Source organism: Taudactylus pleione, unplaced genomic scaffold (assembly GCF_031769625.1).
Source record: "Taudactylus pleione unplaced genomic scaffold, aTauple2 ptg001191l, whole genome shotgun sequence".
Taxonomy (NCBI): Eukaryota; Metazoa; Chordata; class Amphibia; order Anura; family Myobatrachidae; genus Taudactylus; species Taudactylus pleione.
Genome location: NW_028285592.1, coordinates 233,653 through 254,683, shown reverse-complemented (window position 1 = coordinate 254,683; position 21,031 = coordinate 233,653). Strand labels below are relative to the sequence as shown.

The 21,031-nt window shown below is 46.2% G+C and overlaps 1 protein-coding gene across 2 annotated transcripts in view; it reads left to right on the top strand.

Moving 5' to 3' along the window:
* Positions 1-20,825, top strand: part of LOC148451045 (uncharacterized) — a 57,143-nt gene extending 36,318 nt beyond the window's left edge. For both annotated transcript variants that reach the window (XM_088462345.1, XM_088462344.1), the window contains exon 5: positions 16,453-20,825. In XM_088462345.1, coding sequence (XP_088318471.1) covers positions 16,453-18,764 — 2,312 coding nt within the window. In that variant the 3' untranslated portion in view covers positions 18,765-20,825. The remainder of the gene's footprint in view (positions 1-16,452) is intronic.
* Positions 20,826-21,031: the final 206 nt, after the last annotated feature.

The window sequence follows — 21,031 nt, the reverse complement described above, 5'->3', positions numbered from 1 at the left end:
TCTGTACCAATGGAAATCTAAAGCTTTTACTTAGAATCAATGTGTGAGATGTTTCCTGCTGTGTAGGGAATAGATTGACTGAAGTCCCTGATAAATATCAGTGCCAGGACCATGCTAGATAATGCTAATGATGGTGATCAGGGGAGAGACCCCCACCAAAGTACTATTTTTGGTAAAGGAGGGAAAAAAACAATTAAAGATACGGCATAGTGAAAGTAGTATGATTTTGTGTGATGTGTAGACTTCAGTCTGTAAGGTGTATTGTGAGAACTGTGGATAATACTTTGCATATTGTTACTGTTATCACTAGTACTGTGTGTGACCTGAGTAGGCAGAGCCTTCATACATGAGTCAATGGAGCATCTGATGTCATCATCATTATTGCTATTATTATTTTACCAGTGTTCCATACCATCTTACAAAGTGATGGAACATTCAGTGACATTACAAAAGTGTAAATTTATACTAATTACATTGTGACCATAGAAAAAAAGAGGGTGCTGCTCACAAGAGCTTACACTCTAGGGGCCAAATGTAATAAGTCTCATTAATTTACCACACTGGGAAAAGGGTGATTCCACAAACTTTGACACCCGATGCCATTCAATATAAAGCCATTTTCCTCATGGTAAATCTGCCACTACTGCACAATAACCTATAGATTCTGGTATAAGTACCCGGAGGTATGGGTTATTGTTTTAGCGGCTGCTGTGATTAGGGCAGAAACCCATATTTAATGCAGCTTTCTGTTCGAGCTTTAGGAAAAGGTGAACAAACATCTGCGCTAAGTGGCTGCTGCAGGCTGTAATTTATTAGTCCCAGGCACTATATCGCGGTTAATTAGCCATTCAAACCTAATTTAATTTTGCCCTAGAGGTACTATGTTTGGACACATGGAGGGAGAGAAGAGCAGAGTTGGGGAGTGCATATCATAAAATGATATGCAGAATAACTGCTTTTGTAAACGCAGACAGTGATTCCAAGTGACACACAACGGAGAGAAATTTTTTAACTTGGGGTTTCCCAAACTCTGGGCCTGATTCAGAGCCGGACGCTCTGAACGAGCGCCCGCTATGAATCGGGGCGTTTTTTTTTTTTGTTTTTTTTGGTGCGTCGTCCTGGACGCTCGCATAGCTGTGGGTTACCACCCACAGCTTATGCGAGCGTCCATGATGATGGTCGCGATGGTCAAAACCATCGCGACCATCGGGCTTGCGACGAGACCCTGCGGTAGGGTCTCGCTTCCGCAAGTCCTGAAGTGATTTTGGCTCTATCAGAGCCAAAATCGCTCCCACTGACATCACTAGTGACCCAGACGGTAGGCGTTCCCATGGGAATGCCTTCGTCTGGGCAGCCACGCCCCAGCACGCCCACCAAAGGGGGCGTGCTGTCACTCACCATCGACAGCACGCCCCCTTTGGTGCGAGACCCCGAGCGACGGCTTCCCCATCGCTCGCCAGGTCTCGCGAATGCGCACGACGGAGCAGCCTCCGTCGTGCGCATGCGCATTTGGGTACCATCGACCCACTTGCGAGCGTCCTGCGTTCGCAAGCGGGTCTGAATGAGACCCTCTGTCCTCATAGCACCCTAAAGCTGTGTACACACTATACGATGTAATAAATTATGCAATGGACGTTCCAGTTTCACTACTTTCCAGAACACACGATATAGAGTGTAAACACTTTGCAATCTTCCAAACAACGGCACAATGTATCGTGTAGGGGTATTGTATCCAATTAATAATTTATCCTGTACACTTTGTGGTTGTGCATACACAGTACATGATGTGCACCATATCGTTCGTTGCATTGTCCCATCTGACGTGCAGCACAGCAGATAGGACGATGCGATAAATGACGTTGTGGGCATCCACACTATATGATGCGTAGGTATGCAGACAAGAAGGCGACAGTCGAAATGCCGACCACCGGCTTCCCGGCTGTACAATCCTGACAGGGGACTACTGATAGGCGTCGAAATCCCGACGCCTATCCTCCCCACTCAGGGAGCCTGCCCTCTGGTATACCGAACGAAGGTAAGCCAGACGGCGGGTGGTGGGGAGCGGTTAGGGACTCCCCGGGGGGGACTTAGGGCTAGGCACCACCCCCCCAGAGGGTTAGGGTTAGGCTAGGGAAGGGGGGTTAGGGTTAGGCACACCCACCCGGGAGGGTTACGTTTAGGCTACGGGAATGGGGGGGTTAGGGTTAGGCACTCCTAAGGGGGGGAAAGGGTTGAGTATAGTTGGTTTACTTACCTATCGGGATCTTCACTGATGCCGGTCTTCCGGCATGGGGATTTGAACCGCCGGACATAGATTCATACTGATCCCGATGTGTACGATTTATTGATTCAATCTGCGTCGGAGCGATATATTGGAAAATAGACCGTATCATGCAGAGGTTCCCAAACTCCACCATTATAGTCCATGTATTAAGGATATATATCCATGTTTGTGCACAGACAGTATAATCAAACTGACTGAGTTACTAAATGCATGGAGATCTTTTAAAACCTGAACTGTTAAGCTAGGTACACACAATACAATTATTGGTCCAGAATTGTCAATAATCATGTGATTGACCTATTTTCTCATGTAGCATATAGGCATAAAGTGGGCAAAATACGTCCACAAACGCCCTCCTTCAATTATTGAATTGGTCAGACGTGGCAGATGATATCAATTGAAAGATCCCAAATCCTTTTTTACCCATCTGGGGGATGCCATTACTTCTCGGTTATGCATAGTGAGGTGTGGAGTCAGACACTATCTAATTAAAACTGGCTCTCACCCCTATGTAATCCCTCCCCTTCCACCAGAAACTGAGTTTTGTTTTTAGTGCCTTGGAGTAAGTCACTAGCTAGGTCCTAGCTTTTAGTTAGGTTTAATTTCTTTGTTTTGGTGCTTAGTTCCTGGCAACAAGCACTAGCAGAGTAGGAATTAGATAGAATAGAGGTTTGTGTGAACCCTGTATCCCACTGTAAAGATGGCCCCTGGGAGCGTCACCAAACTACATAGTCCATGGGTCCCTCTCCATACCAGACACACATCTGAGGGGGCCGCTGGCAACAGAAAAGGTAAGCTTTATACATTTTATGTAAAGGACCTTGTTGCCGTATTTACTGCCTCCCGGCATGCCGCTTTTTAGCAGAGCGGCTGGGCATGTTATTACTCACATGGCTGCAGCTGTAGGAACGGCGTGTCTCACACCTCCCTGGGCTTCCTCAGCACCCGCTGCTTTCAAAGACTCCGGTTCCTTCTGGAGGTCCACCGGCTGGAACTACAGAGCAGCAACTTGCTGCCAGCTTTGTTGGAGAGAGAGGCTTGTTGAACGTCCCCAGGACACAGTGCTGCTGCACGTGCAGGCGCGCCGTCTGTGCCGCGGTATCATTAGAGGTCTCCGGATGGAAACGCTTTAGGCTAGGATGATGTCAGGCATCCTGAATGAAGCAGGATGCCAATGGCGTGCCCAGCCACACCTCGTCCAGGTATTTGTGTATCAGCAGCTCACACGGCTTCAGAGCCACGCACAAACAGGTGTTGAGAGCTGCTGGAGTTCTGTTTGGAGGAGTCTCATAGCAGATTACAGGGGGGTGGCTGTATATTAACAGATGAGAAGTTTAACTGGGATTATTACTTTTGGGTATTTACCTGGTGATCTATGTTGAGCTTATAATATGGTGATTTATATATAAGCACCTTTACTGCACTGTTTCTCTGGAATCTAGGCAGTAAAATACAGGGGTATACTAAAGCGTATTTGCCTTTGTTTTTTTTTGCAAGTGAAAATGGACTTCATGGAGTCCAGGGTTTTTACATTTAACAGATAGGTGAATTAGTGTCTTATTTAGCCCCTTCTTTGTTTTTTTTTTCTATTCAAACAGTGCTACATTTTTTCCATAGGAATTTAGGTAGCTATCTGTGTTGGTTAGACTTGTCTTTCTCTCTCAGTACGGACAAGCCAGACAGGAATTACAAAAAACAGGGATTAGTCCCTTTTTATACTTGTAAAAAAATTTGAGAAAAAATTGCCAAAAGGTACGGACCCAGGGTCGCTCTGTGCTGGTTGTTCACACGGGGATTCATTACCAGGAGGTTCGGCTGAACAGTCGGCGATGCCTGATTGGGCCATGTCTACGGTTGAGGCCATAGGTGAATTGCGTCACTCTCAGGCAAATTAAATGATACTCTCTGCTCAAGCTCCTACTTTGTCTGATCCCTCGGTAAAATCGAGATGCGCCCAGGATATGGGACGATGTCTCGCTCAGATGGCAATATCCCTAAATAAAATGGTAACGTCAGCAGGGGCAACTTCCGCTAAAAGACGTTCAGGCCATTCCTCAGTGGATTTTTCTGGAGAAGAGGCTTCAGCTACCTCTTCCCAGGAAGAAGGGAAATTGTGTTATGACTGGGAAGACACCTCAAATTGGGAGGATGGCTCCCATTTTCATTCAGGAGTTTCTATGTTGATAGATGCGGTCAGGGAGACCTCTACTGGAAACAGCTATTCCAGTAACTAGTTCAGTTTATTCCTTTAAAAGTAAGAGGAATGTAAGTATATTTATCCTTTTTCGGAAAGGCTACCAAGCTTTGGGAAATTGTACCCATGGTGGATGCTCCTATTGCTAGGTTGGTCAGGAATACTGTTATTCCCACAACACAGTCTGTAACTCCTAAAGATCCTATGGATGGGAAGAATGAGGTTGTACCTAAATCTATTTTCAATTTGTCAGGAGTTTAGCTGCGTCCAATTCAGCCCAGTGCCTGGGTGATAAAGGCCATCAACCCTGGATGACCTATATGATTACTGGATTTCAATCAGGGGATTTGGCTGAAGCTAGTTCTTTAGCTGATCAGATTTTGGAAGCTCTAACCTATATAGGTGATGCTTTAATAGATTCTATTCAGGTACAGTCTCATATATAAGCTTTGGCCATTTCCGCTAGGCGTTCACTAAGGCTTAAAACATAGAAGGCAGACATAGAGTATAAACATGCTTTAGAGCACAGGTTCTCAAACTCTGTTCTCAGGACCCCAAACAGTGCATGTTTTCCAGGTCTCTTCACAGAACCACAAGTGAAATAATTAGCTCCACCAGTGGAACTTTTAAAATGTGTCAGTGAGTAATGCATATACCTGTGCAGCTGCTAGGTGACCTGGAAAATGTGACTTCTGTGGGGTCCTGAGGACCGAGTTAGAGAACTTCTGCTTTAGAGGCATTGCCTTTTGAAGGAGGTTTTTTGTTTGGTCCAGAATTAACTAAAATTGTCACAGGAGGAAAAAGTCCTTTACCTTCCTGTAACAACACCAAAATCCCCCAGGTTTCCTTCCTTTTGGTCTCAAGGCAGGGGAAGCTTTCGGGATGTACCTAGGGGTCCCCGGAGAGGGACCTTCAGGGGACGCGCTGTACCCAGCACCAGTCGCCCTGCTGCTAAGCCAGCAGGTTAATCCACATGACATGGGACTGGGACCCGTCGCGGTGGGAGGCCGCTTACTCAAATTCTGGGAAACTTGGATTCAATACAATCCATATTTTTCTGTAAGTCAACTAGTAACCAGGGGTTACATTTTAGATTTGGAGGGTCCTGTTCCAGAAATATTCTTTTCCACTCCTCTCCCTGTTGATGGTTGCAGAAAGGCGGCTCTCATACTGGCAATTTCTGCGACTTTCCGATTCCGGAGTAATTATTCTGGTTCAAACCAGACAGGTTGTTTCGTCCCATTCTTAACCTCAGGGGGTTGAATGCTTATCTCCATTTGAAAAAATTCAAGATGACGTCCATAAGATCAGTAATTTGTTCCATGGAGGATGCCTACCTCCATATTCCTATATGGAGGGGTCATAAACATCTTCTGCGGTTTGCAGTGGAGCATCAGCATTGTCAGTTCCAGGCTCTGCCATTCGGTTCGGCCACAGCTCTCAGAGTCTTTACAAAGGTCTTGGCACACATGATCTCCCTACTCAGGAGTGGGGGGATAAATGTGTTGGCTTGTCTGGACGATTTGTTGCTTAGGCCACCCTCAATAGCCCTATTGCAAGAACATCTTCAGATTTACCTTAAGTATACACCAGACATTCGGCTGGATAATCAATTTTCCCAAATCAAATTTAATTCCATCTCAGAGGATGGTATTTTTAGGTTTTCTCTTTGACACCCAGTGTCACAGAGGTGTTTCTTCCACAGGCAAAGATTCAAGATCTTCAAGATAAGGACCATTTTTTTCTTCAGGGTCCACAGGATCTATCTTGGGGTATGTAGTTGGAGCGATCCAATGCACCATAAAAAATACAGCTTTGGGGCTCCCAGCATGCACTGGCCCTCCTCCCTATATAACCCGCCCTCAGCCACAGGCATTCAGTTTTTTTGTTTGGTGCGCGGCAGGAAAAGTCTCACCTGTTGTTATATAGCGCTGATGATTATGCAGTACTGCGACTCCTACCTCCGCCGAAACACCAGTACAGCTATACGCCCTGCGGTTTTCGGCAGGCCTCAGCGTGGCTTAGCTAGTTTCTTTTGCTGATGTCCGGACAGCAGTCGGATCACGGAGATGTCAGGCAAGCGATTTCTCACAGGGAATCGTGCGCAGCAGTCCAGGCCTCCGATGTAGAGAAGCATTGGAGGTGGCTGCGGGTGAAGGCCTTGTGTAACGTGTCCTCACTAAAGTGGCCGGGGCCATATCGTCTGTCGCCGGGGACGGGTGGTAAGACGTACCAGAGCACACTAGTCAACATCTTGCTACTGTGAGGTCAGCGTACCCGACCGTCAAAATTGCAGCCTAGTCGAGATAGGCGCTCCCCTTGGCCGCTCCTCCCCCCCAGAACTTCTGGGTATGGATTCCCGCGTCTGGTTTACTATATCTGACCACCTCGTGTATTGAGACGCTCGCAGTTAGCGTTTGTGTGTGTGTACTGCTGAAGCTGTTTGTCTCAGAGGTATTGGTCTGTCTCTCTGTATACCTCTCCCTTGGGTCTGGTATATAGCGTTCTACATCCTACCACAACCCCCTTGGGACTGGTTAGTTGATAGTCCATTTGCAATAGCAATTGTGCGTATTTTTCACTGATAAAGGTCACATTGCATTTATACTCTACACCTTATAACATTTACACATTTGTCTTGTCTAAAGGTAAAGGTGAGAAGGATGAACCGCCAGTGCTGAGGATATGTAAGTCCTGTTTTGCAGGCCTGTCTGAGCAGGATGTTATACAGGATGGTTTGTGTAGCAACTGTTGTAACAACCATCTGGTACACCTGCACCAGCACTAGAGCCGCTCTGGGTGTCCATTTTGCCTCAGGTTTTCTCATACTTAGTAGGCAAGGCTGCAGAAGCACGGGCTCATGCTGCTGCGGTATTACCTCATGCTATGAGGTGTTCACAGCATGTGTATCCTTCTATGTGTATGCCCCCGATGAATTCCTGTTGGGTTAATTCTACTGCTCACTCTAGTCAGAGGATGCCGCAGTCTATAGCCTCTCAGCAGACAGACAGACCTGTAGCAGTAAAGCAGGGGCATAAGAGAGGTTCTTGACAGTCGTTGCCTCAAGAGTCTGACTCCTCAACAGACTCTGTTACTGTAGTTGTGCCCCATATGCAGCGCCCTCCTGTAGTTGTACCCATTTAACAATGCCCCAGTAGTTGAGGCCATTATAGTTGTGCCCATTTAGCAATGCCCCAGTAGTTGTGGTCATTATGCAATGCTCCCTGTAGTTGTGCCCATAAAGCAATGCTCCCTGTAGTTGTGCCCATAAAGCAATACCCCCAGTAGTTGTGGCCCTTATGCAATGCCCCTGTAGCTGTGCCCATTATGCAATGGCCTCTCTAGTTGTGCCCCTTCTGCAATGGCCCTTGCAGTTGTGCCCATTATGTAATGCCCCCCAGTAGTTGTGGCCCTTGTGCAATGCCCCCTTGGAGCTGTGCCCATTATGTAATGCCCCCCAGTAGTTGTGGCCCTTATGCAATGCCCCCTTGGAGCTGTGCCCATTATGTAATGCCCCCCAGTAGTTGTGGCCCTTATGCAATGCCCCCTGGAGCTGTTCCCATTATGCTGTGCCCCATATGCAGTGCTCTCCTGTAGTTGAGCCCATTAAGCAATGCCCCCATTAGTTGCGGCCCTTATGCAATGCTCCCTTGGAGCTGTGCCCATTAAGCAATGCCCCCAGTAGTTGTGGCCCTTAAGTAATAATCTTGGAGCTGTGCCCATTATGTAATGCCCCCCAGTAGTTGTGGCCCTTATGCAATGCCCCCTTGGAGCTGTGCCCATTATGTAATGCCCCCCAGTAGTTGTGGCCCTTATGCAATGCCCCCTAGAGCTGTGCCCATTATGTAATGCCCCCCAGTAGTTGTGGCCCTTGTGCAATGCCCCCTTGGAGCTGTGCCCATTATGTAATGCCCCCCAGTAGTTGTGGCCCTTATGCAATGTCCCCTTGGAGCTGTGCCCATTTTCTAATGCCCCCAGTACTTGTGGCCCTTATGCAATGCCCCCTTGGAGCTGTGCCCATTATGTAATGCCCCCCAGTAGTTGTGGCCCTTATGCAATGCCCCCTTGGAGCTGTGCCCATTATGTAATGCCCCCCAGTAGTTGTGGCCCTTCTGCAATGCCCCCTGTAGCTGTGCCCATTAAGCAATGCCTCCAGCAGTTGTGCCCCGTCTGCATTGTCCCTTGTTGTTGTGCCCATTAAGCAATGCCCCCTCTAGCTCTACCCCTCCTGCAATATCCCTGTAGTCGGGCCCACTAAGGAAGAGCCTCCAGCACTAGCTCCCCCACCCCTATGAAGAAACTTACCTTCATGCTGGCACCGCTCCACGCCATCAGGGCTCCCGGGTCCTGCCGTCGCTGCTGTTTCTGGCGCCTTCTGGATATAGCTGGATCCAGCAGACGCATGGGCTCCTCACATTGCTGGTGATGTCATGACATCACCCGCGCACTGCATTACTGGGAATGCTTCTGAAGCGATCAGAGGCTTCTTTAGTCTCTGATCGCTTCAGAGACCAGCATTCTTAGTAATAATGGGGGCCCGCCGAGCCGGGAGCCGCATTAGAAGCTCGAAAGAGCCTTTTGCGGCACGAGAGTTGCGGGTTGGCCTGCCAAAGACAGTCCACTTCCACTGCCTCTATGGCTGGACCTGCTAGTGCAGGGTCCCTGCCTATATCAGGATTTACCTCGGCTGGCTTTTACCTCTGTGATCCAGAAAATGCTGAAGGCAAGTAAGCTTGCTTCCGCCCTCATGTATCACAGAATTTGGCATCATATTTTCTTTGGTGGCCTCACAGAAAATATGATCCGGTTTTCAAGGTCTCACGAGTACTTGCTTTTCTTCAGGCTGGATTAGACTTAGGTCTTCGCCTGGCAACCTTGAGAGTACAGGTTTCTGCATTGTCGGTTTGGTTCCAGTGCAGAATTGCCCCTCTGCCGGATGTTAGAACATTCTTACAGGGGGTTCTTCAGCTGCAACCTCCATTTCTCTCTCTGGTGGCACCGTGAGTTTTATCCTTGGTTCTCAAGGCACTGCATGCTCCTCCTTTTGAACACTTGGATATAGTGGACTTGCGATGGCTGACAGCGAAGACACTTTTTCTCCTCACTATTTCCTCAGCTCACAGAGTTTCTGACTTGGCAGCACTGTCATGTCGTGCTCCTTATTTGATTTTTAGGGTTAGGCTAGGGGGAGGGAGGGTTAGAGTTAGGCACCTCCCCCGGGGGACTTAGGTTTAGGCAGCGGGGAGGGCTAGGGTTAGGCACTTAGTGGGGGGATTAGGGTTAGGCACTTGGGGGGGAAGGTTAGTGTTAGCCACCCCTAAGGAGGGTTAGGGGGGTTAGGTTAGTTTATACTTACCTTAAGGATGATCGGGATTTCTAACGCTGTCGGGCTTCCGCTGCCGGGAACTCTGCTTCTGTCTGCCTGCCAATGCCGGGAATCGAACCGCCGGCTGTCAGGATTTCATACCGATTCCCCTGACGCACCTGCCCACAGTTGGGATCTGTTCTTTAGCCTTTTTGTATCACTGATTCCCTCTTCGTATGTTGAGTGCTTCTTGTGTACATTGTACTTCCTTCTCCACTTTCCGTCTCTTGCCGTCAGGCTTGTTTACAAACGGAATGCCTGTGGCTGAGGGCGGGGTATATATGGAGGAGGACCAGTGCATGCTGGGAGCTCCAAAGCTGTAGCTGTTTGATGCATTGGATCACTCTAACTACATACCCCAAGGTAGATCCTGTGGACCCTATGAACCTTGAAGAAAAAGAGTTAACAAGTGTATGTTTTACCATGACTCTTATTGTTACAGATGTCTCATATCTCAGTCCTCGTTCAGCTACTGGGAAAAATGGTGGCTTCATTCAAAGCCGTTCCTTTCGCCAGATTTCATGCCTGACCCCTGCAAACCAATCGATGGGTGAAGCCAGACCCTCCATTAAACAGGCAGATGTTCAGATTATCTCTGCAGACTTGACAGTCACTTCTTTGGTGGCTACAATGTGCAAATCTGAACAGGGGTTGCCAATTGTCAGTAATAAATTGGATCACTGTCACCTCAGATGCCAGCCTAACAGGCTGGGAGTGGTGGTTCTAGACAGGCACCTACAGGGTCATTGGTCCATCCTGGAAGCTTCTCTTTCCATAAATATACTGGAATTAAGGGCGATTCAGTATACATTGATTCCATCTAAGTAGCCAACCACTGCGAATCCAATCAGGCAATGCCACGGTATGTGCTTATATAAACAAGCAGGGTTCCAGCTATTTTGACAATTTACATTCCAGGGGTGGACAGCTGGGATGCGGACTTCTTAAGTCACCACAGTGTGCATCCAGGGGAATGGGAATTACACCAGGAGGTGTTTGTGGAAATAGTTTCCAGATGGGGATCTCCAGACATAGATCTAATGGCTTCTCGTCTCAACAAGAAACTTCCAAGGTACGGATCTCTGTCCCGGGATCCTCAGGCATCTCTGGTGGATGCCATGACAGCACCTTGTGTGCTCCAGCTGGGATATATCTTTCCTCCTCTGGTAATGTTACCAAAAGTAATTCAGAGGATTCGTTCAGTGGCACGGCCGGTCATTTTGGTGGCTTCGGACTGGCCTGGTCGTCATTGGTACACAGTTCTTTGGAACATGCTGGCAGGTGTTCCGTATAGTTTTCCCCCTGCGTCCAGATCTGTTACTTCAGGGTCCATGTCGTCACCCTGATTTGCCTCGCTTAGCTTTTACTGCATGGTTCTTCGATCCAATATCTTGAGAGCCAAAGGGTTTTCAGAACCATGATACAGGCTTGCAAACCAGTCACTTCCCAGATTTATCATCTGATATGGAAGATATATATTTGGTTTCAGTTCAAATTTTGACAGCGGCATCACTGAAAATCCCGATCGTCCCCAGGTAAGTATTCTCCAACCTATTCTACCCCTTAACCCTAACCCTCCCTTAGGGGTGCCTAACCCTTACCTCCCCCTGGGGGTGCCTAACCCCAAACCCCACTTCCACTAGCCTAAACCTAACCTCCAGGGGGGCTGCCTAACTCTAAGTCCCGCCCGGGAACCCTAAACCTAACCCCCCCCCCCCCCCCCCAGCGCAGCTGTCTGCTCCTGTCGTCCGGCTTACCTTCGTTCGGTAAGCCGGGTGTAGGGCTCCCGGCGTAGGGAAAATGACGCCTGTCATTTAACCCTTGTCAGGATTATACAGTCGGGAATCCGGCGGTTGGGATTCTGTCCATCGGCTTCCCGACTGTTTCTCGTATATTTCTTGGTGTGAACGACACAAGTTCAAACCTGAAAGTTTCAGTGTGTCTTGTCTTTTCTGCAAGAGGGGTTGGTTAAGGGTATAAGATTGTCCTCTCTTAAAGGACAAATTCGGCCATATCCATCCTGTTTCAGAGGAAATTGGCCTCCATTCCTGAAGTTCAAACCTTCTTGCAGGGTGTTTTTCGCATACAGCTTCCGTATGTCCTGCCGCTTCCTCCTTGGGACTTAAATTTAGTTTTGGAGGCACTTCAAAAGGCACCGTTTGAGCCTTTGGAATCTGTGGAATTGCGATATCTCACTTTTGAAGGTTGTTTTCCTTTTGGCCATTGCCTCAGCTAAAATGGTATCTGAGTTCAGTGTTCTCCCCAGGCTGTTTTCTGCGGGCGCATCGCCCGGCAGAAACAGCCTGCCGCCCGGCACTTTTCCCCACTGACCCCCGCTGTGGAACACTGGCCTTTGAAGTGACGGAGGCTAAAGAAGCATCCGATCACTTCAGAGGCCAGCGTTCCCAGTGATGCACTGCGCGGGTGACGGATGACCTCACCCGTGACGTGAGGAGCCTGCCCCGCGTGCCTGCTGGATCTAGTTAGATCCAGTCAGCGCACGGCGAGCGGGAGAGCGGCCAGCAAGTAATGGTAAGTGCTGGGGCCGGGACCACGACCAGGATCAGCCTGGGGGCACTGCATAAAGGGGCCGGCCTGGCGGCACTGCATAAAGGGGCCGGCCTGGGGGCACTGCATAAAGGGGCCGGCCTGGGGGCACTGCATAAAGGGGCTGGCCTGGGGGCACTGCATAAAGGGGCCGGCCTGGGGGCACGGCATAAAGGGGCCAGCCTGGGGGTACTATTAAAGCCTCGGGGCACTGCATAAGGGACCAGTCTGCAGCACTACATAGGGGCACTACTTCAGCCAGGGGGCACTGCATAAGGGCAAAGCTAAACTACAGGGGGCAATGCATAAGGGGAAAACTACAGGGAGCACTGTATAAAGGGCACAAATACAGGGGGCACTGCATAATGGGCACTTTTGACTGAACGCCAGTGGGGGAGCAGCCTGAGACATGTCGGGCTTGATTGGTCTGGGAGATGCCCCTTTTCCCGGCGCGCGCATAATTGCGAAGGCCCCCACCCGGCTACTTTTGGATGCCACCCAGCTGGAAAAAATTTCTGGGGAGAACACTGGAGTTAGTGGCTCTTTCTTGTAAATCTCCGCTTCTCGTTTTTCATGAGGATAGGGTAGTGTTACACATTAAACCTTCCTTTCTTCTGAAGGTGGTATCGGCTTTCCAAATTAACCAGGATATTGTTCTTCCAGCTTTTCGCCACTATTCGGTGACCAGTGAAGCTTCTTCAGCATTGTTGGATGTGGTACGTGCGTTACGCATTTTCTTGGAGCGTACTACGTCTTTGAGGCTTATGGGTTCTCTGTTGATGTTGATTGATTCACCAAAAAGAGGCTGGCCAGCCTTGAAAGGATCCATCGATAGGTAGGTCACTTCTGCCATTCGGCAGGCATATTTTTCCTCAAATATGAGGTTTTCGGCCTCAATTCGGCCCCACTCGACTCATGCTGTCAGGGCTTCTTGGGCTGTATGGCATGGTGCCTCGGTTGAGCAGCTGTGCAAAGCAGCTACCTGGTCCACCTCCATACATTTGGCGCAAGGACGCCAATGTTTGGAGGAAAATTCTTAGAGCGGTCGGTTCCGACGCTCCCACCCCCTTAATTGGCTTGGTTTGGTATATCCCAGTTGTAAGGCATCCCCCAGATGGATGAAAAAGGAAATACGATATTTACTCACCGTAAAATCTTTCCTTGGAGTACATCATCTGGGGGATGCCAAGGTCCCTCCCTTGTTTGGTTTCATACCTGAGGTCTCTGGTTTTTCACTTCTTCCGTGGGTCTTTCTCCAGCTTTGTTAACCATTAGACCACAGGTTCTCAAACTCTGTCCTCAGGACCCCAAACAGTGCATGTTGTTCAAGTCTCCTCACAGAATCACAAGTGAGATATTCGCTCCACCTGTGGATCTTTTAAAATGTGTCAGTGAGTAATGAATACACCTGTGCACCTGCTGGGTGACCTGCAAAACGTGACCTTTGTGGGGTCCTGAGGACCGAGTTCGAGAACCACTGCATTATACTGAACTTACGGCGAAAGGGGAGGAGTTATATAGGGCAGGACCGGATTAACAATGGCACGGGAGGAGCTTCAGCTCCAGGCCCTCCCATCAAAACAGGCCCAGTTGCTGTGATTTGCCACTAATCCAGAGATTGCTAATTTCACTGATGGAAGCTATTTTTTTTATATATATATATATATATATATATATATATATATATATATTAATTTATATTTTAGTTCAGTACCAACTAATTAGTCCTTTCAGTGGCGGATTTTTCCAAGAGGCTGCAGCCCCCTCAGTAAAATCCACCACCTCTGTGTAGTCAATGCAGTCCTTGACTGCACTGGCTACACTGTGACTGGCAGTGACTTTCTATTGGAAGCGCTACCTGCCAGTCACATACACCAAAGGCAGCCCCAGGGGGAGGTGTCTCCTACCTCAGGGCCTGCCAGTCCGGGCTGCTATTAGCAGAGAGCGGCTTCCAGGAGGAAGCCGCTACTCTGCCTTTTCTCCAGCCCTAACTGGCTCCTAGGGGCTGCAGACAATGCAGCTCTTTGAATGGCTCCCCACCACTAGTGCGCATGCGCCGGTGCCTGACAGATTGCACAGGTGCCGAGACTCGGCCAGGAGGAGCGGCGGCGGGTGAGCGTTTGCACCCTCACCTTCGTTTGCAGCAGCGGAAGCTGTCTCATTTAAGAGGGTAGGAGCCACCGCTGGTCCTTTTTAATAAACAAGTGTTAGATTGTCTCCTTTATAGGCAACTGTCCAAAAATGAAAACCATTCTGAATTGGAATTATTTAGTCTGCACTTTATAGACTTGTATACTATAATACTATATCACGCCCTGATGAAGTAAGCTAACACAGCTTTGTCGCTTTAAGTAGTTTGAATTGTACGAATATAACACACATTTTGAGCGAAAAGGTGCTTCTAATGGCCAAGTCGCTTGTGACTTGGCGCACCAAGAGGCGACTTTTGCTGCAGCTGAAGCCACAATATAAAAGGACACATCTGTAAATCTTCCTTTGTTACTGTAACACTTAGACAAGAGCTAACACTCTAATCCATCATCTGCTCTCACCCTACCTCATCACTTTGCTCTTACCAGCACTCCTGAACCCAAGTAAGAGGTAAGGTGGAATTTACCAGAGTAACTGGACAAGCAGCACATATACACTACCCAGAAACGTAAGCAGATCAAGATGATGGAGTCTGTTTTGGCACCTTCAGTCACATGACATCATACACTTCTCCACTCAGAGTATTGACTCAGCATGGTCTACCCCAGGGACTAGTAGTATCGTGTAAATCTAGTTAGCTCAGTGTGCCAGTTATATATTTATATATTACCAGTTATTTATATAGCGCACACATATTTTGCAGCGCTTTACAGAGAATATTTGGCCATTCACATCAGCCCCTGCCGCAGTGGAGTTTACAGTCTATATTCCCTACCACATGTACACACACCCACACATACATACTTAGGGTGAATTTTTGTTGGGAGCCAATTAACCTAACAGTGTATTTTTGGAGTGTTAGAGGGAACCGCAGCACCCCAGGCACGCACGCGGAGAATATACAAACTCCAATATATATTTATATAATACATTTAAATATTATTTTATCCTGCTAATAGATTAATTAGAATTCATAATAATGGGACCATCAGTTTAACGTACTGAATATTTTTATTTAGAAAAATATGTAATACATTTTACACCTCATGACTATAAAGTAGGGAAAATAACAGGAGTGTTAGGATCTAACTGTGGCAGCCATCAACACCAATAAACCAATTGAGCTCAAAGGTAAATCGGCCAGTTTAGGCTTGCTGGTATTGTTTGATATCTGTGATTGAATAAATTAATAAATTACTCACTTAATTATAGAATATTGAGGTCTAAATTAAAGTCTGGAACTGAAATATTGGTCCTATGTGCCACATAAAAAAATTCTTGTTAAACAGGTATAAAACTTGGTGCTGAACATAAAAACAAAGAAGCCTATGCGCATTTGCACCTTTTAATAGGGAGGCAGTTTTTAGTTGTTCACCTCCCAATAAATGTTTTTTATTCTTATCAGATTTTTTTTATTCAGACCAGGATCGAGTATACGTGTAGTGATAGAAGGGACATTTATGTAATACTTTGTCTAAAGTTTATGACAGTGGTTCCCAAACTGGGCACCATAGGGCATTAGCAGCGGTGCCACAGGTTAGTGGTCGATGACCAAATCAAATAATTTATGGTCAATGTGATAGGCAAAACCTGTGTTGGTGACTGCCACTCATAAAATGCGTGTACAAATAGAAGTACATACTTGTCCACCACCACGTAACTGAACCTAAGGATGCCAGATAAGCACAATTTACTTATTGAGAAATTCAGCAAAAATTATTATATCAAGACACCTTTGGCCCAGGGGTGCCGTGAAAAAACTGCCTATACACTAGGGTGCCGCAATTCAATACAGTTTGGGAACCACTGGGTTATGACCATGTATGCATTACTGGAATTATTTGGCTGCTAGTATTTGGAATACAATTTTTGTATATACCACATCATTTTTTTATTTTATTTTTTATGCAGTTTATGAGACAAAGAATGAACCAGAAGATTTTCGGACAACTGAGTGGTTTAGTAATACAGCCCAGAGAGAGAGTGTTGATTTGCATAAAAGACCATTGGAAGCAGAAAGTATTGCAGTGGCCAAAAGGCACAAAATGGCCCCTGCTCTACACATGGGGGTAATAAAAGATGAACCCGAGGAAATTCACATACCAGCCCACAAAGAGACCAATGATCTGCATCAGAGGCTGTGTAATGAAGATGACATCGCAATGTCTGTTCTAGAAGTGGATCTACATGAAGAGATAACGTGTGTGTATAATTCAACAGCTCGGATCCTTCCACATCAAGGCAAAAGTGATCTACTAAGTAGCACCAGCCCATGTCACATACATGTAAAACAGGACTGTGATCAGGTTAGTGAAAACTGGGCTTTGATGTTTAATGGGATGGATTCCACTTCTGCACCAGTAGTGAAAGATGAACCAGAAGACTTCAGTATAACATTAAACATGCACAGCAATAATTTCCATCAAGTACCACTGCAGAGACATGTCACTATGTCTGATGGACAGCTTAAGAAAGAGCCCGGTGTACACTCAGAGCTCAGTGATATAACATCCTGTGTGTATAAACAGAGCGCACTGGTGACTACACAGCAAAGTGACAGCAGCCAACTAATTTTCCCACCTAAGCAGCAACACAATGATGTGATTAGTGAGCAGAGGGTAATTATATGTAATGGAATAGATCCAGTATGTGCACCAGCAGTAAAAGATGAACCAGTGGAGAATCCGATATCTGGGTATATCAGTGACACAGGTGTCACACACAGCAGCTATCCACATCAGAGCTCATGTGGAGGAACTACTCTTTTGCTTAAAGGACACGTAAAGAATGAACCTTGTATCAGCATGGGACGAAAAGAGGCAACCTATAATACTCAAATACGGGTACATCAAAGTAAATGTGTTACAAAAAGCATTGGCAGGCCAGGTCACACACCTAACAGCCAGCACTCTAACCTGTTCACTAGGCATACTGCTACAAGGTTTGAATCTGCATTTCAGTCTCCTACAAACTCCTCAAAGTCCCTAATGGCTGGTAACTCTCGAGAATCATCAATGAAGAATCTCCCCAAATCCTCTCAACAAAAGGGATGTAGTTCCCAGAATATAAAATATAAGTGTGCGAAACAACCTAGAATGCATGTGTCAAAAATAATGAAACATCCACGCAGAAAAGGGTTTAGTGATATGTTGAAACATATGCGATCTCTGATTCACACACACAAGAAATGTGGATGTATTAAATGTGGGAAATGTTACAGGTCTAAATATCATCTTCTGTTGCACAAGAAGCTGCACATGAAGAATCCACAACAATGTAGATCTGTTGTACTGGGGGAAGTGTTTTCCTGTGACAAATGCAAGAAAATATATAAAAGTAGGTACAGTTTAATGTTACACACTAAAGTCCACACAGCTGACCTGACTAGGACCAGAGGCAACTATAGAAAAAATACTTATAACAAAAGATCAGCAATTTTAAAACACAGGGGATTGCGCACAAAGGAGAAAACCTATGGTTGCACTAAATGTAAGTCCACTTTGTCCAGTAAGGCCTCGCTGGACTGTCACCTGAGAACCCATTCAGTGCAGAATTACCCATGTGCAATATGTGAGAAGCTCTTTCACAAAAGAAGTGATTTAAATTCGCACATGAAAACTCACCACAGAGAAAAACTTCACCCATGCCCAGAGTGTGGGAAGTGTTTTGGCAGGAGATCACAAGTCCGTTTACACCAGCAAATGCATTCAGGACTTAAGCCGTTCACTTGCAGTGAGTGTGGAAGAAGCTTTGCTCTAAAACACAATCTTAAAGCGCATGAAAGAATCCACACAGGGGAGAAACCATTCTCCTGCTCTGAATGTAGCAAAGAGTTTGGCAGAAAATCTCAACTTGACAGACATTTTCGAACCCACACAGGAGAGAAACCTTATTTCTGCTCCACCTGTGGCAAGAGCTTTGCATTGAAATGCACTCTTGTTGCACATTTAAGGTACCACACAAGAGAGAATCTATTCAAATGTAAAGTTTGTATGAAAGGTTATTCAACTAACTCGCAACTAGTTAGACATGCTGCTGTCCATGAGAAACCAGTAGTGTATCGATGCAGTACCTGTGGAAAGAAAGGAGGTGTAGATTGCAGTTTAATCTTACGGAAAGTGTTTCCGAATGAGGCGGAACGACATGTTTGTACTCTGTGTGAGCAGCTATATTTTATCCCATTTGAGAATATAATGGCAATTACTGCTCCAAACTCCCTGTGAATATTGCTGGGTGTGTAGGTGACACCTGAGACTGTAATATGTGCAGAGTATAATGAGGGAACCTTTTACGTCAATAACTTGCAGTCTGTAGACTAATATTTTATTTGTGTAAAAACTACAGCATTGATCAGAAACACAATTATCCATTCAAGTAGATTTTCACTTTATACTAAAAACTTATTTTGCGCTCTTAGGGCCTGATTCAAAGATGGACTTGGCTTTCATGCGGCTGTGCAATACTGTCCAACTAATGTTCTAATACATTAGGAGGCGTCTTCCTGTAAGCATCTGGGATCTGAGTGCTGCATCCAAAGACGCAGCATCGCATCATCATCGCAACTATCGGTTTGCAGAAACGCAGGCCAACTACAACCCCACCACTAAACAGCGTCACGGCTAGGGTACACCACGTGCGATGATCCAGGACCTCAACAATCGGAGATGTACGCAAACCATTGGGTTTGCGTACATCTAAATCAGGCTCTTAGGCCAACGATTGTGCAAGTTGTTGCACTTTAAAAGATGAGAGAGGTCTGTAATTTCCATCATCAGTACACTTCAACTGTGAGTGACAGTATCGGAACAAAAAATTTCGGAAATCACATTGTATAACTTTTTTAAACCATTTATTTGTATATTCTTTCGGAAAAAAAATATTTGGACAATCCAAAAAGTTTAACTCAATACTTTGTAAAGTAACCTCGGTTGGCAATTAGACAGGTCAAATGTTTCCTGTAGTTCTTGACCAGGTTTGCACACACTGCAGCAGGTATTTTTGCCCACTCTTCAATGCAGATCTTCTCTAGATGTGTCATGTTTTGGGGCTGACGCCGGGCAACACAGACTTTCAACTCCCTCCACAGATTTTTCTACTGGGTTGAGCTCTGGAGACTGGCTAGGCCAATCCAGGACCTTGAAATGCTTCTTATGGAGCCACTCCTTAGTTGCTTGGGTGGTGTGTTTGGGGTCATTGTCATGCTGGAAGACCCACCCACGTTGCATCTTCAATGCTCTTACTGAGGGAAGGAGGTTTTTCCCCCAAAATGTCACGATACATGGCCCCATCGATCCTCTCCGTAATACGGATTAGTTGTCTTGTCCACTTTGCAGAAAAGCATTCCCAAAGCATAATGTTTCCACCCCCATGCTTCACAGTGGGCATGGATTTTTTGGGATGCCACTCATCATTCTTCGCCCTCCAAGATCTTGCATGGAGCCCCTGGTCGAGGGAGATTGACAGTGATCTTGTATTTCTTCCATTTTTTTAATAATTGCGCCAACTGTTGATCTCTTCTCACCAAGCTGCTTGCCTATTGTCGAGTAGCTCATCCCAGCCTTGTGCAGGTCTACAATTTTGTCCCTGGTGTCCTTAGTCAGCTCTCTGGTCTTGGCCATGGTGGAGAGGTTGCAGTCTGACTGTTTGAGGGTGTGGACAGGTGTCTTTTATACAGTTAACCAGTTCAAACAGGTGCCATTAATACAGACAACGAGTGGAGGATAGAGGAGCTTCCTGAAGAAAAAGAAACAGGTCTGTGAAAGCCAGAATTCTTGCTGCATGGTAGGTGTCCAAATATTTATTTTCCGCAAGAATATACAAATAAATTGTTTAAAAATCATACAGAGTGATTTCCGGAATTTTTTGTTCTGATTTTGTCTAACACATGTACCTATGATGGAAATTACAGACCTCTCTCATCTTTTAAAGTGCTTGCACAATCGGTGGCTGTCCAAATACTTTTTTCCCCCCACTGCATATATGTATGTATGTATGTATGTATAATTTTTTGTTTTTATTAGTAATCCATTTTGTTTTATTGTTTGCGCTCTAGTGTATTTTTTCTGTCGAAAATTTGTTAAATGATTCATATCTAGTTTATTATTAATCCAGACATAATAAAAACCGTGATGACCCTACTTGATGATGCATTGTTTTTGCGATGAGTCCTATACAGTGGATATAAAAGGTCTACACACCCTTATTAACATAACATGTTTTGTGATGTAAAGCCTGAAATTGACTTCAAGTCAGACTTTTTTTTTTTTTAACCATTAAAGTGTAATTGTAACCAACAAAGTGCTGCCGAGTTGCCTTTTGAAGATATTTGATTTTTGACCGTTCCAATTTCACCTGAGAATCTTTAGTTTGTCAGTCCTGTTAATGCTTTATTACAGGCAGCAGATCCCTTTGCCAAGATCCACTGTTTAAGAACTGAAGCTGATTTTCCAGTTTGCCTCCGAACCACATCGTTGCCTTTTGCAGGTCTATA